Source organism: Trachemys scripta, chromosome 12 (genome assembly GCF_013100865.1).
Source record: "Trachemys scripta elegans isolate TJP31775 chromosome 12, CAS_Tse_1.0, whole genome shotgun sequence".
NCBI classification, from domain to species: domain Eukaryota; kingdom Metazoa; phylum Chordata; order Testudines; family Emydidae; genus Trachemys; species Trachemys scripta.
The window spans coordinates 18830224-18847273 of record NC_048309.1 but is presented as its reverse complement, the minus strand read 5'-3'; the positions used below and the strand labels follow the sequence as shown (position 1 = coordinate 18847273).

The 17050-nt window shown below is 45.9% G+C and overlaps 1 protein-coding gene across 1 annotated transcript; it reads right to left on the bottom strand.

Annotated features, from left to right (window-relative positions):
• Positions 1-6689: 6689 nt before the first annotated feature.
• On the bottom strand, positions 6690-10220 carry OCSTAMP (osteoclast stimulatory transmembrane protein). Its single transcript, XM_034786611.1, has 2 exons — positions 9225-10220; positions 6690-7258 (listed from the first exon to the last, which is right to left on the bottom strand). Exons 1-2 carry the CDS (start codon positions 10218-10220, stop codon positions 6896-6898), a joined length of 1359 nt encoding a protein of 452 aa, XP_034642502.1. The 3' UTR covers positions 6690-6895.
• Between the last annotated feature and the right edge of the window lie 6830 nt (positions 10221-17050).

Below are 17050 nucleotides of genomic sequence, written 5' to 3'. Positions count from 1 at the left end.
AATTGATTCTCCCCCTGTTTCATCCTCTGGTGCAGTCTGCTCAGAACAAAGGGGGGCTGATGTGCTGCCTCTCAGATTCAGATTTAGCCGCAGTGATCTGTGCCTGTGGACCGCTGAGCTAGAGTATTGCAATTCTCTGAACTTAGGTTTGAAACAATCAAGCTTGAAAAAGCAGCAATTGGTTCAGCGCACTTCCGTTCATCTGCTCAGCAATGCAGGCCACTGAGACACGGTCACCCCACTGCTCTGCTTGCTGCACCAGCTCCCATGTAGTACTGAATCATATTCAAAAGCTTGGTCCTCATCTTCAAATCCCCTTTAGGGATTTGATCTAAATGACCTAGGGGACCCCCTCTCCCCGATAATGACCTCCCATTGCAGCTGTGTTCTGCAGGAACCAGGGAACACCCACCTCAACACAAGAACTTTATTAGTAACTGGCTCATGAATCTGGAACTAAGTGCCGGGAGAACTCAAGTTGTTTGTGGACCTCAGAACCTTGACAGCCAAATGCAAAACCCACTTTTAATAGCCTATCCCCAATTACACCCCCACAGAGAGAGAGGAAACCTTCTGGAAAATTAAACAGTAAACCAACCCCAACAAATCCAGCCACTTCTGACTGAGGGAGTTAGAGAGAGAGAAATGCATATATGTACGTACACTTTGTAATTTTGAGAAGCACACAAATACAATGGCCATGGGTATCATATAAAACTTAGATGGACAGATTAGTTCTTTTCAAACAGGGATATGCTTACCCTTAGGGGTACACGAGCTCTCGTCAGGGGGTACATGAGAAAAATCCTGTAATGGTGGACAATACATTTTATTTTGTAAGACTTGCCAATCTAATCACAGGTATATTATGACCCTGTCTCAGATGAGGGTACACAATAGACTCCATTATTTGGAAAGGGGTATGCAGCCTAAACGTTTGAAAACCACTGGATTTAGCAACACAAATAGAAGTGACGCTAGCATGCTCTAAAACCAGAGCACTAATGGTTGCCATATTATTCCAGTTTCAAGAGTCAGTGGTGTTTCAGAATTGATCACTCTCCCAAATCACCTGCTAGCCTGAAATCTCTTCTTAATTACAAGCCACACTAATGGGACTCCTACAGGAGCCCAATGGGAAATAAACTGGACTATGTGAGCCAAATTTTGAAAAACAGCCACTGAAATTTTGCACCTGAAATTTTTCATCTGGTATGCAATTAATTTTTGTATATGTAATCAAGGATTAGTGCATGGAAACAGCATTTATGCATACAATCCTACCCAATTTGCATGTGCAAATCCATCTTGCCACCTTCACAAAAACTAATGGTGAAAACAAGATACCCACTAAACTTGTGGCCACAAAATTGTGGGCTCAGTTTTAGATGCCAACACTATTTGTCATGCTTGAAAATTTGTTTGTTTCTTTTTAACACCCGGCTTCATCTCTCTAGCAGCCCCAGCTGTGCTGCTGTCTCTGTTATGGGGCATAAATACCCTGTGGGGATTATAGGTGAGATTTTCAAAGGCACAAATGAGTTAGGTGCCTAATCTCCATTGAAAACCATTGGGCATTAGCCACCTAACTGCTATTTGTGCCTTGAAAATGTCCCCTGTTGTGTCTTTTGCTCTTTACATAAGAAATATAATAGGAAAAAATCACATGGGCACAGTGGGTTCCAAATAACCATATTTACTAAATACACACAAAAATGTCACACTGAGCTCTGTACTGCTCTGGCTGGTTTCCAGCAGCTTCTAAAACAGGAGTGACCAACCTGAGCCTGAGAAGGAGCCAGAATTTACCAATGTACATTGCCAAAGAGCCACAGTAATACGTCAGCAGTCCCCCCCATCAGCTCCCCCCCCCCCCCGCCGTCTCAGCACCTCCCGCCACCGGCAGCCCCACCAATCAGCATCTCCCCCTCTCTCCCCGCACCTCCCGATCAGCTGTTTTTTGCGGGGGGGGGGGGAGGAGCAAGGATACTGCAGACTCAGGGGATGGGGTGAGAAGCGGTGGAGTGGGGGCAGGGCCTGTGGCAGAGCCAGGGGTTGAGCAGTGAGCACCCCCCAGCACATGAGAAAGTTGGTGCCTGTAGCTCCAGCCCCAGAGTCCGTGCCTATACAAGGAGCCGCATATTAACTTCTGAAGCCACAGGTTGCCCCTCCCCACATCCCACCCCCCGTTCTAAAACATAGAACATAGAACACAGTGAGCACCACTAGGAGGGATCACAGACTACTTAAAGAGACTATCCCATTTCTGTACACAACCCCCCCCCCCCCCAGGAGTGTGCGTCTATATATATAATATTACCCGTTGGAGGTGGGAAGCAGCCCATGTACATGTTTCAGATTGCTAGTGATACCCTAATCATTTTGCTGACAGGATCAGCTTTGAAGCGGCCTCTCTCCACGATGGTTCAGTAGGAGATAGGTATTTTTAAAACCTCCCCTTGAAATGTCACGCTTTGGTACAGTTTCCCAAGTGATACTCAGAGCTCCTGCTCACAGTCATTTTCTGACGCTCTACAAACGTGCCCCATGGAAACAACAGAATCTGCCCACCTGGCATCATTCAGCCCTGACACTTAATTGCTCCCCATTGTCATCTGCCTCTAATATTGGCCTCCCACTCTGCATTTTCAATCCCTCACACCGAATCTTCTCACCTCCCCAGCAGCACGATGAAAAGAGTCAGTGAACTCTAAGGCATACAGCAGCCTTAGCTTGAACTGAAACAGAAGATTAGAGGCCCTTAGGTCCTTTTAAAAAATTTACATAACAAATCCTCAAGTGCCCTTTTCCCAGGTAGTGCTAAATCCCTTTTTATTTTATAATGTTGGATTGCTCTTCTGCTCCGTGTTTTCTTTTTTTCCAAGTCTCTCATTAGGGGACGAGTGGAAGAGACTGATCTGGCTAAGTGGGAAGGGGCGAAGATAATTTTCCAGAGTAAGCTGTCATTACTGAGAAACTCTTTAAAATCTAGTTATAACATAATTACTATGATCGTCAAAATAGACACAACCTAATAGATAGCCTAGCCCTTTTGGGAGCGAGATGTATTCCAGTGCTGATGTATCCTTGCAGGGGCAATAGTGTAAGAAATTAACTGTATATTATGGCTTTGGAAATTTTTGGAGGGAGAGATCTCACTCAGTCACATGTTTAGGATATTTTTATGGTGCAGAGGGCATAAAGCCAGGCTTATTATATGGAATAAATGTATGCTTTAGCAAAGCAATAAGTCATTCCATTTATCACACAATATTCCCATGACAACATTTGTCCAGCTGATTAGTTGCTGACTGTGTAGCCAAGATCTAGCATGGTCTGAAGATGCCTAACTCTCACCACTATATGGTTACAATTCTACACATTAGAGAAATACTGAACTTGCTAGCAAAAAATGCCATCAGGCTAATTCATTCCCAGAAAAATACTCAGGCAAGAACTGCTGGAGGATCAGAGTAATTTCTAGTTGTGCACGCCACTAGGTAACTTATAATACATGCAGCACAGGTTCCCAAATGGGTAGCCCGTGGAAGGGGAGGTTTGAATATCCACCAAGGTGTGATATCTTCCTCCACTCCCACCCTTTCCCTTACTTTCTTAATGACAGAGAATGCAGAGCTCAGAAGGGGAAGGGCAGTGGTGTCAAACCTAATCATTCAGATCAGGGAAGAGGGCATGGACTGACTGACCCATTCTGTGCTCCTCTCTTTCCCCTATCACAATGCATAGATAGGGGCCATTAAGTTATTGATTTCACTTCTCCTGCCAGTGATATTATTAAAATCCTTTTGGTGCTTTTCCAGTGAGAGATCTGGTGTGAACAGCAAGAGTTCCCACCTCACATGGAAAATGTTCAGGGATTCTCATACCTGTGCCATGACAATCTTGGGTAGCTCATTATTAGCTACTTTGAATCTACTTCCCATTCTTTTGGTTTTGTCTTCTAAATTCAGTAGACACAACCTGATTTTAGAAGTTCATATTACACTGTAGGCCAAAGCCTTGAAATGGCAGCCAGCCTAATTTGTGGCTTCAGGCCATATTAGGCCTTGTCTACATGGGGAGTTATTCTAGTTGACCTATTTCTGATTATCTCCCTGTGTGGATGCTCTTATTCCAAGTTAAGAGTGCCTTATTCCAAATTAGCGTAATCCACTTTTACCAGGAATTTAATTTAATTTAATTTAATTTAATTCAAATTAACTTTAGTGTAGACCAGTGGTTCTCAAACTAGGGCTGCCGCTTGTTCAGGGAAAGCCCCGCCATGCCGGTTTGTTTACCTGCCACATCCACAGGTTCGGCCAATCGCAGCTCCCAGTATCCGCAGTTCGCCGCTCCAAGCCAATGGAAGCGGCAGGAAGCGGCGTGGGCCGAGGGACATACTAACAGCCACTTCCCGCAGCCCCATTGGCCTGGAGCGGTGAACCGCAGCCACTGGGAGCTGCGATCGGCCGAACCTGCAGACACAGCAGGTAAACAAACCAGCCCGGCCCTCCAGGGGCTTTCCCTGAACAAGCGGCGGCCCTAGTTTGAGAACCACTGGTGTAGACAAACCCTTGGAGTACTCTAGGTCTACACAGCATTTTGATGTGGGCTTCTGTGACATACCAGGGTACAATCCAGACTAATGAGTAGCTGTGTTGCCCCTGCCCTGCAACTATGGATGCCTTACAATGCCCTGCTGACATAGTTCCCACATGGGCCACTCACAAACAGCCTTCCAGCATGCAAGCCACACCATGACGGTCTGTGTGTAGCTGCAGCCTGCCAGCCACACTTGGGTTACACTCTGGCTCTCACCAGCCTGGGTTATACTGCAGGGTGACCCCAACACACGTCCAGTCCCAGATTTCCCCCCATAAATGTATGTCTTGTACTACTCAGCCCTCTCCTGGACAGTACAAAATATTTAAAGGGAATAATATGCCATTTTATTATCGCAACTAGTTATTCAGACACTCCAATTTAAACGCACTGCATTAGATAAAACAGTAAAACAAGGTTATTTTTCTTGTACCCATTTTTATTTTATTGCCTCATTACTTGTACTCACTTAAAATCTATCTCTTTGTAGTTAATAAAGATTGAATGTTTGCTAACACCTAATTTGACAAACTATATCAGATTCAAGCAAAATGTCTCACCACAGGCTTTCTGCGGCCTGACTGATCAAACTCTGTAGGCTGGGACCCCTCCCCCAGAGTCCAACGAATGCTTCCTTTGTCGCTTCAGGTGCAGTGAAAGCGATGGTGGAGAGAGGGGGTGCCTGGGGGTGTTTGTCCCTCCTTTTTATAGTTTCAGTCCCCCTCTTGAAAAAAACATTTCCGGCTAGGCACTAGGAAATAAAGAGTCTATGTGGAAGGAGGTTCCTTGCTGGCTTTTTCTCACTTGTTTGAGCTTTGTTTGTTTCCCTTCTTGCTTGATGACTCTTTTTACTGCTTAAACGCAAATTAAGCAGAGCACATATTCCTTTGTCTAAGACAGACCTGTTTGTCAACTTCTGTCTGGGCAGGGCTGTGAGATTTGAAACATGTGTTAATAACATTATACAGGGAAATCTTGTAACTTTGCCTACAGTGTTGCCACACATATTTTATTAGGACAATACTGACCAGCAAATGATGAGTTTTCAAATGACACTTTGCAAGGCATACTTTGTACAAAGATTATTACAATAGTGTGGAGGGTGTGAATACAGGGGTGTATTCCCTCCCAACCTGGGTCAACAGATTCAGGCTAGAGGAGCTTGCACTAGCACTCTAAAAATAGTGGTGTAGACAACGCTGTGAAGTGACTCAGGCTGGAGCTCAGGCTCTGAAGCCGGGGGGTGGACTTCACAGCTTGAGCTCCAGCCCAAGATGCAACTTCAAAGACCTGTCTACACTGCTCTTTTGAGAGTGCTAGCATGAGTCCCGCTAACCGGAGTCTGTCAACCTGCACTGGGAGGCTCGCTCCAAAATGCAGTGTAGACATACCCTATGGTGCTTGATAACGGCAGGTCAGTCGTTGAAACCCCATTTTCACGTAGTGTCAGTGTTATGCCATATCTCTGGGTGGGTCTGCATCTGGGATCTCTGGATCTAAAAGCGTGAGCTTCTATTGCCTGAGCTAAATGTGTTAACTGAGGCTGTAATAGGCTCATCAACTTCTATATGTGGCCCAGTCACCACTAGGAGGAGACACTAAGTGGCTGTGCGTTACATCACCGCGAGTGAAGAATAGACAATATCCAGGACATCCAAGCCAATGCCAATCATTGGACCGGAAGTTACATATTTCTCCCCATAGATCAATAAAGTTTTAAGCAATTTCTCTCTCTCAAAATGTATAAATATTTAACATAGCACAAGTGAAACAGACTATAACTCTGCACAAATACATTCTGGCTAGGGCTGGGCAAAAACAGCATGATCTTTTTGCAAAATTAAATTCCAGGACAGAGTCAAATTGTGCTTTTCTTGACATTTTTGTGACTTTATTGTATTTGCATAAAAATATGCAAATTTGTTTTCATTTTTGCACGTTTTGAGGCCAAATTTGTTCTGCATCAGAATAAAATTTGAAATCTTGAGCACGCTGGGTTTTTTTGCTTATAGTAGGACCATTTTTGTTGTAAAAGTGTCCTGGAGCTGAGCAAAAGAAAAGAAAAAAAAAACCATAAACTTTGGCCATTTTTGCAACACTAAAGCAAAATGCAAAACCCTCCGATTTTGAGATTTTTGTGGTTTTGTGCCCATATTTCATATATTCCCTACCCCTGACTTTGAAGACAAAACCCAGGCTGAACTATCCAAAAAAAGATTGTCATGGCATAGTGCCTAAAGCATCTCTGTCATCTTCTGTCACAACATCCCAGGAATGCCAGGATGCAGGATATTTACAAATCCGCATTCAGCTTTTGCTGCAGTTGCTGCTCCTTCTTGTTGTATTTCCTTAATAGTGCCCTGTAGAGGTACTGGACTCTCCGCTCTTCTTGTCTCTCGAAGAAGGAGGCAGAGATTTTTCGGCACAAACGTTGTGCGTAGGTTTCCAGAAATAGCATGGCATAGATGATGCAATAGAGCATTCCGACAGCAAGGGCCACAAAGTTGTTTGGGGGGCTTGGCTGTTTAATTGTGCAATTGGCAGAGATGAAGGTCAGATTCTGCTGGTAAGTTCTTTCAAAGTTCACAATGGATTGTTCGCCAGAAATGACTCCATTGAAAATTTTCGAGATAAAGGGCAGAATGCTTATTTTGGCCTGAAACAAACAAAATAAAAGATTCAACGGAAAGATGAAAAAAAAACCACCACAATCTGGCAAGTACAAAAATAGCAACTTGGCAATGTAAGAATCACAATTAAATTTTGTACACGTTTGGTAAGATTGGGAGATAAAAATGTGAGTGGGTTTCAAGCTGTGACTGAGAGTGATAATACGCTTACCTGGGCATACGCTGCTTAGCATAATACGGTAGGATCCTGACTGAGGTCTTAGCTGCTTCCATAATAGCAATAAACTGTTTGAGGTGATGAGTCATAAAAAAATTTAACTCTTCTAGCAAAGAATGGCACCTGCAGTCACACTCTTTAACATGAAGGTTAAATAGTTTCTCAATCCACAGGTTCCTGGCTATAAATTGCTTGCCAGTGGTAGCTAGGAAGAAATGTAGACTTGCCCAGTTAAGTGTGTGATGGGAGGATTACACCTGCGTCTGAAGCATCCCAAAAAAGGAAAGAGATGGGAGAATAATTAAAACAGGAAAGCTAAAAAACAAGAAAAAATGAAAATAGGTAGAGGGATAAAAGATATATTGAAACTGGAGAGGGTTTGGGGAATGGGGAGCAGTTCTAGTGAGAATGCTGCTGAAAGCCAGGGGCCATGCTCTTGGCCTGTGTGATTGTACAAGTGTCTAACAAACTCTGGGCATTGTATAAATAATAAATCATAGTTCTTATGAATCCAGTACTAACCACTCTCTGAGACAGAACACTGGACTACATGAACCATAGATCTGCTCTGCTTTGGTGACTCCCATATTCCTAAATGGTAGATCCCCACAATAATCACTGTGTAAATGTCTCCTGGTAAAACTCTCCCCGCTGTCATACGCGTGGGTCTCTGGAGCTATGATTCAGTCAGTGCAATCACAAGTCCAGGAAGAGATGGGAAGAGCCCCATTCCTCTTTCTAATAAACTGCTCTTTCCTCTTGTCACTGAGAGCCCACTTGTCCCAGACTAGAGGCAGGATGCAGAGGGCGCAGGGTGGCATTCCAGCACCTCATTTCACTGCAGGGTATCCGTGATGCTGTCTAAGGGCTAGATCGTATCTCTACAGTTGGAATCACAGTTTGCTCCCGGGTCCCCTCCTTGCTACTGTTCTATATACACTGGCCCCCAGAGCATTTGGTGGGAGAGGAACAAAAGCTCTGCCCATTCCGTGCCCCCCACTCACCCATTTCTTGCCCACCTGCACAGGAGTGGGGTTACTGACTCCATAGAGACTGCTTTCCCTCCTTCCCTGCTCTGTGACTCACAGTGCAGGTAGCCTTGCACATAGGGGGACCAGACGTCCCCATATTATCAGGCTCTGTCTTGCTATCAGGTCATCCTACTTGCACAGAGGAGAGTAAAGAGGTGCAAAGTGCTTGCCTGACTCTCCTGTACTGGCATGAGGGCAAGAGATGCTCCTGCCCTGAATGACTGACACCACGTGATTGATTCTCTTGGATTTTGCTTCACCCCTCCCCCCAGTCCTACCCCAGAATCCCCGAAAAGATCCTTAAGGGCAACCCCTACAAGAACATATGCTTTAAAAGTGAAAGTTTTCATCCCCACATCAGTTGCTTGACCAGTGACTTCCTCACTTGCCCTATAGGGTTAAACACAAACTCTGGGCTAGTTTTGTCCGTTATTTGTTAATGCAGCACATGGGATTCATCAGTGATCCCTACAACGGGAGTGGCTGTACTACAGACCCTGCTCTTTCAGGTTGATGGCTGGCTTCAGCTGCCATTGATGCTAGTGGGAGCTGAGGGCACAGGAGAGATCACAATGTTGCCTTATATAACTATATGTGCTGGAGGCAGGCTGTGAGAGTACACATGTCCCTGTCCTGCCTCCATTCTGCCTGTGCAGTTGGCAATAGACAAATGTAGCTTTGGCTGGTGAGACAAGCTGGGCATTCCTTTATTTAGAGGCCCAAGCTAGGGATTCTGCTACTTACATTGTATTTAATGTTGAGCGTTATGGGCACCGTGGGAAACTGAACCACCTCATTCATTGTTGTATCTGCTAAGTGGAAGGCGACGTAGTCCGTTGCTATGATCACCACTGTCACCATCAGGACCAAAGTGAGGAGCATCATGCGCACCAGGCACACCACCATTTCCTCCCGGGACAGCTTCAAGCCGGTGGATCTGATCAGTTTTTTGGGTGAGTGTGTCAGCAGATGGGCTGCTTTCTTGTCCACAGCCAAGACCTCCAGCTTTTTGGTGATGTAAATGTTGTCAAATCGGAGGTTGGTGAGATAACTTTTCAAATACCAAGCGGACTCAAAAAGGAGATAGAACAGGAAAAAGCCAGCAGCCACCCTGTTGGCTACCAGCAATGCCTGTTTGACCAGCAATTCGACAGCAGAGAAATCATCCTTGATCTTCTGACTAGCGATGAGTACTTGCTCCCTCACCAAGGAACTACTGTGATCCACAGCATACTGAAAATGTCCATTCCTGGGCGTCAGAAAGTTATCTGCCATGTTGTCAGTGACTTCTTTGACTTGGTGACCAAACTGCGTGGAAGCTGTTCCCAATAGGATTGTTGAGTTCAAAAGGCTGTCTGAGTAATTCTTGCAAATGCATTTAATAACCTGCAGTATGGTTTTAATGTTGTCCATGATGTTTGGTATGATATTAACTGCCACGATCATGAAGCAGGTGGACAAGAGAAGCCTCCGGCCTTGTTTAGTGCCCAACGTAGGTATGATTATGGTGAACATGCAGCGGACAGGATGCACCAAGAAGAGGATCAGTAGAAGTAGCAGACTGAAGGAAACAGCAATTGCAGAGGAGAGGTGAAATGGATACTCTAGCGAGGAGAACATCCAGTTATAGAGGAGGCCACCTGTGAGCACAGCAATGCAGCAGCACTGAAGAAATAAAGTCAGGAGCTCACTGCAGCTTGAAGGCACCGGCTTTGAGTAGGCAGACCATGCATCTAACATGACTTCTTGTATCTTTGGAAACAGATTGTCCTGGCAATAGATCCAGACTCTTAACCTATACCAAGAAAAAGCAACTCTGTATTTAACAGAGTCAATATAGAAATGCATTGATACGAGCCAAAAGTTTATGTCAAAACAGTGACTGTCAGATGAAGCAGAGTGACCTCCACCAAGCTGTGAAAGCTACTCCTTATGCACTATAAAGTTACTAATAGAAATGGGACAAGAAGAAAGCACTGTCCGACTGGTGTAATGTCTTTTCCTTATTTTTCCTGGGCATTATAATACATAAGGATGATCTCTGTTGGGGTGGCTACTAGCAGATGGATTCTTTGGGGGGTGATGCACTAACAGGTCTTTTTTGTGTGCTTCCTTCCCTGAACACATCTTGTCTCTCACTTCTGTTCCTCTGTACTGGCTTTGCTGAACTACGTATGTGGGACTGGGTAGAATTTCCTTCAAATCATGCGGAACAGGCAATTTCTAGGTATTTCTTGGAAGTTCTAAATTAATAATTGAAGGTCAGTTGCTCATACTCAAATGTAATGTTGAATAACATTAAGCTCTTGTGGTATGGATAATCTTTTTGTTCTGAGTATGTGCAGCACCTTGCACTGTGGGACCTAGGCAGTACGATAATACAAATAATAATAGCGATAATAATATCAACCCTACAGTTATTATGATTCATAGAAATAGCTTACGCTCCACCAGTAGTAGATATTTGACCCTGGTATAGAGAAGGCAGATTGGGAGCTTCTGTTCTCTCTGTCTTATAACACAAGAACAAGGGGACATTCAATGAAATTAAAAGGGAGGAAATTGCAAACTGATAAAAGGAAATACTGTTTCACACAACATGAACTCCTTGCCACAGGAAGCTATTCAGATTAAGAATTTTAAGAGATTCCTAAAAAGGATGATTGGACATTTCTATGGATATTAGGACTATTTTGAGTTGTAATAGTTAACAATGATAAACATTTGAGAAGGGATATTAAACCTTCATGCTTCAGGTTTTAAGTCAATCGCTAACCATTAGAAATCAGGATGAGACCTATTGTCCCACATCTGCCTGCTATGGGATTCTTACACTTTCCCCTGAAGCATCTGGTGCTGACCACTACTGGAGATAGGATATTGGGCTAGGTGGACCTTGGATCTGATCCAGTCTGGCAATGTCTGTCTTCCTATGACTCAAACCAAATCAGAGCATCCACCGTTATTCTTTGGGGGAGAATATTGAAAAAAGCAATTCTGGAACAATTGTTCCTTGGATTTTCCATAGATAAAATGTCAGTTTCATAGGCACAGAGAGTGAGATGCAGAGGAAAGTGAATTCTACATACCCAGCTTTGCGAAGAGACCTCGTGCTCTCTTGTAAGTGCTCCATGCTTCAGGAAAGTTTCTTGCCACTTAATCCACTCAGAAAGAAACCTCAAGAACAGCTCCCAAAAGGCACAGACAGATGAACTAGGAAAAGTGACCAGCTGGGACTAGAGGGGTAGATTTCAATGAATGGACATTTTAAAATGGTTCAGACAGTGAAGGCTGGTGATGCCAAGTGTGGCAAGCCTGGCCCAAAAGGTGAGCTCAGTATTACTAAGAGACCCAGATAGCGATCACACTGTCAGATGCAGAACAAGTTTAGTCCGTCTCTCTTGAGGAACTTCTGCTGGATTCTAGACTGCTTGTCTAAAAGGCACACAGGGCGTTGCACAATTTTGCCCACAGAAAGCAGAAGTGTCAGTTCTGAAAAGAACCAAGCAGGTGTCATCGATCTCGAGTCTGTGGTAGAGCTGTTCACTCTGAATCATGTTTGTTGCTGAATGTTAGCCCTTTGACTCTGGTTAGTGAACTGCTCATCAGCTGATCGTCATTTCCTTCCAATATACTTGATATTCAGAAAGGTTTGCAAGAGAGGTTGGGCAGATCATTTTCAGCCTCGGGGATTGCTTGCATTGACAATCTGCTATTTGCATTGTTTCTGTTGCTTGATTGGATAAATTAAGCTTTTTTAAAAAGGAGGACACTGAATAACATGATTTACTTATCGTGGGCATTTTCAGCCAAATAATAATTGGTGCTAAAATTCACAACGTTTTCAGGATCGGTGAACATTTTTATAAAGCCCTAGTGACCCAACCAAATAATGGCCCTGTGAATCATATGTAGCAAACCGAGCCTCAGTGCTTTGATTCTTCAAAATATTCTCCAGTCACTATATTACTATACTGCAACTCTGAGATACCCCCTTAGAAGCCTGAAAGTACCATTCTGTCCCATGCCAATTTAATTGCTCTCTTTGGCTTCTTTTCCTCTTGCTAATTACGCTCTGTTCCTGACAACACCTGCTTTGGAGGGATCCCCCCGTCTCACCTTAGGATGTCAGGTGGTTTTGCCTTAGCTAGGATAGGCACTAGCATGAAGAACTCACCCCCTGCCACACAGAATGCCGCCTATCCCTCACTTTCCATCAGCCCCTAACACTTTACAAAGGTGGTTTTATTATGGCCACTGCTGACCTCCATGGCCACAGTATGTCTTTTTATTTCCCTGTTCGGCCTTCTCCCTGCATATGTTGCCTTGTCTCGGGTAATTATTAGCGTGGCTGTGTTTTTTAAAAGTTACCCTGCATTTGTTTAGCATGACTGCATGTAAAGCACACTCCGGGGGAGCACAGGGCAGGATGGAGCCGTGCCACTACAGCAGCAAATGGTGCGGCCCATTTCCATATGTGCCTCCTGTGCCTCATAGCATAGTTGCTAATGCCAGTAAGGAGTGTGGGAGACTCTAAGAAATCAGTGCAGGTGAACAGAGCTTCCTCTGGGGCTGATCTGAGTCTGTGGAATTAACCCCCACAGGAACTGGAGGCATCACAAAGCTCCTCAGGTACAAGGTGCTCGTCTTTGACGTCCCTTCTCCAAGGATGATAAACATGGCGCAGCGTGGCCATTTCAAAACCAAACCAAACCACTCCCCATTCCCACCCTGGGGAGAGGCTGAGAACCCACGCACGGCCGATGTGAGCCACGTTGCTCAGTGCGCTGTTGGAAGGTGCTCACAGAGCGCAGTGATGAGGGTGGTAGAAGAATCAGGACAGAACAGAATAGAATCGAGCTGGTAAATAAAAAAACGACTTTTATTTCTGTGGGAAATGTCAAAAAAGTGTTTTTTACTTGAATGATTTCATGGAAATGTTTTTACATTTTTTTCAATGGAAAAATCCAAAGTGAAACAAAAATGAAAAAATTTCCGGTTTTGGATGCTTGATTTCCCCCCACCCACAACTTCTTCTTTTTTCTCTTCCGAGCAGCTCTATTGATGAGCAAAATGAAATCACATTGGTTACTCATAAACATACTCACTATGTGCTCATAAAAGCCCAGAATTTGTAATTTGCCGCCTGCTATAGAAATATTTCAGGAGGACAGGAGGGCTAGCGGTTAGAGCGTGCGTCTGGAAGTCAACAAGTCCTGATTCTTAGTGCCAGTCATGCCAGTGACACACTCTGTGGCCTCGGTCAGCTCCTTGCTCTGTGTGTCAGCTTCCTGCTCTGTGAAGTGGGGATACGAGTGCTACCCTCCCACTTCAGAGGGCCGTTGTGAGGCTCCACTGATGTTTGTAAATATCACACACTACATGAGCACTAGGTATGTATTCAGCTCTTGCTGTAGTTGCATTAACTCTGTAGCATAAAAGCTTGTTTTGTCAGGCATTTTCGCAGATAAGCGACAAAGACATATGGTAAGTAAATACAACACTGAGTAAGATGGAAAATTAGTCACATGGTCATTTTTCCAACCATAATCAAAGCATATTAGGAAATCATTCGCTCCCCTCCTAGCCCAGCTGATTTCCTCCTAACCCCACTCACTCTCCAGGGAACATTGGTAGGAGGTCCCAGAGAGGTAAAGCTGAATGTTTACTTTATCGCCCCGGAAAGGATGAGACTTTAAGAGCATAAGAACGGCCATACGGGTCAGACCAATGGTCTATCTAGCTCAGCGTCCTGTCTTCCGACAGTGTCCAATGACAGTGCTTCAGAAGGAAACTTTCCTGTTTCTTTATTACTTGTCACCTCGTTTCTTATCTTTCTTTTTTAGCGCTCATCATAGTATGAGAGTAATGCTCCAGCTGTGGGGAGAAGATGAAGCGCTAGGTGGATTCTCCTGTTACCAGTGCTCACAATTTCCACAGCTAGCACACAGTGGCTCCCTTGGAAATGGCCCTGTTGAGTCTCCTGCTCTTTACACCATTGTATTATGAAGACAGCACGTGGATACAGTGGAGTCCAAATAACTGTTCACTAACGATATACAGCAGGGAAGACCTAGGTACATATATATGCTGCCGCTCTGGCAGGTTTCTGGGAGCTTCTGAAAGACAGTGCTCCACGAGGGGACTCATAAGCTATTTAAAGGGATACGACCCATTACAGGTCCTTTATAGGCTGACCAATCCCTTAGTTGCAGTCTGATTAGCTGACTACATCTAATTTGAAAAGAAGACACTCATAAAACCTGAACTTTCCTTGGGCAGCTCTCGAGTGCTGAGATACTGCAGTGATTGCTGTCACTGGAAAAAAAGTCCATAAATAACTAGCTCCCACACAATCTTCTGTATCTGCGCTCCGGCAGAAGTTTAAGGTATCAACAATTTTTAAGGAAATGGTTATAGCAAGATTCCACTGTCATCTGCTTCTTCAGAGCTGCAATCATCCCTTCCATGCCACAAAAAACAACCCAAAAAACGTACTGATGACTCCAAACAACAACAGGCCTGATGCATCCCCGTCCTCCTAACAGGACTGGAGGAAACGTGGAATGATGGGAGGCACAGCCTCACACCCACGTTTGGGTAGAAGACATCTGCAAGAGGGGCCCACCTCCACTGAACTCAAGCTTAGGCAAAAAGTCCTTGCCCCGGCAGCACAGCTGTATTAGTAGCTCACAGTTCTCCCTGCTGCAACTGCACATTCTTACTCCTTCAAGCGGGGGAGGGGGGGTAGAATTTGCACAGTGGAAGGAGCAGCATTAACTTCTACAGGGATTTCTGCCACAGAGTGACATCATCCATCTCTCTCTGCCCTTGGCCTTGCTAGATACCCACACTGTACACCCAGCCCAAGGACGGCCTCCTAAAACCAGGGGAGGGTGAAGAGCAGTGATCCCTTGAAGTGCCGTAGGAAACTTACAATGCAGATGTAGTTTACCTGTAAAGCGTTTAGGTTAATAGATTTTTAAGGCCAGGAGGGCTCCGCGAGATCTTTAGTCTGACTCCCACATAACACAGGCTATAGAATTTCACCCAGTGATTTCTGCATCAAGCCCAATAATTTGTGGTTGAGCTAAAGAGGACCTTTTAGAAAGACATCCAGCCCTGACTGAAAGATTTCAAGGGACAGAGAATTCCCACAGATGCTACGGTGATGCTTCTATAGAAAACCTTAGTCAGTTGGTAGAGTAGATACAGGCCAAAGCACAAACTCTGTGAAATTTCTCTGTGGTTCTTGACGCACCTGAATTGATTGTTACCAGGCTTGATACAGAGCTTGTACGTTTGATGGGAGCCATTTCTGTTTCCTGGCAAACGTACATCACAGCCGGATAGTTTCACATTAAAATGCTGCTTCTGCGTGAAGTGATTTAGGCTAATTACAGGTTGCTCACCGAACTGTTAAAGCTCATTAAAAATGTTTTTAATAGTGAATTGCTGTTTAATTTGCACATGCTGTCTGCCCTGCTGTGCCATGCTAAGTTAAACTCTTTCAATTTGATGTGCACTCTCTTGCACCACCTGCTCCCAGGCTGTTTTCAGAGGGCACTGGTGTAAACAGAATTCAGACTCCCAGAGCTCACAGTGACTGATGCCATAGAGATATCAAGGAAAAAGAGATCTGGAATAAATTCACAGTGACTGCCGGGAGCTATTAACAGCTCCAGCTCAGAGACTCCAATCTATCTGCGTTGTGCTTAGTGCCGAACTACAAGGAGCAGGGCCAGCTTTAGACCAATTCAACCAATTCCTAAGAGAGCCCGGCGCCCAAGCCCTGGTATGGTGTACCGGCATGGCCCAGCTTCCCCAGGGGGCAATTTAAAGGCAGGGCCGGCTCTGGCTTTTTTGCTAACCCCAGGCAAAGAAGCCTCCCGCCGCCCCCCAACCCCCCGGCAGGGAGGGTGCCGAGCCCGGCCGCGGCCCCGCTGCTCTCCCCGGTGAGCGCCGCCCCCCTCCAGGTGCCGCCCCAAGCACATGCTTGGAGGGCTGGTGTCTGGAGCCTGCCCTGTTTAAAGGGCCTGGGGCTCCCAGCAGGGGCTGGAGCCCCAGGCCCTTTAAATTGCCACCAGAGCCCCACTGCTGGAGCCCTGGGGTAGGGCTGCGGGGCTCTGGGGGGGCTATTTAAAAAGTCCGGTGCTCCCACTGCCTCTACCGCCCTGGCCCTTTAAATAGCCGCTGGAGCCCCGCCACTTCCCCAGGGCTCCCTCGGCTATTTAAAGGGTCGGGGCGGTAGAAGCAGGGGAGCCCCGGGTCCTTTAAATAGCCCCCAGAGCCCTCGGGTAGCGGGGGTCTCGGGGGCTATTTAAAGGGCTGGGGCTCCAGCTGCCTCTGCTGCACCCCCTGCCCGAAGCCAGCCCCTGCTGTACCCCCTGCCCTGCCTCCAGCCCTGCCCCCCCGCCCTGCCCGCCCCCGCCCCGCCCCCCTGCCCTGCCTGCACCCCCCCCCCCCCCCCCCCCCCCCCCCCCCCCCCCCCCCCCCCCCCCCCCCCCCCCCCCCCCCCCCCCCCCCCCCCCCCCCCCCTCCCCCCCCCCCCCCCCCCCCCCCCCCCCCCC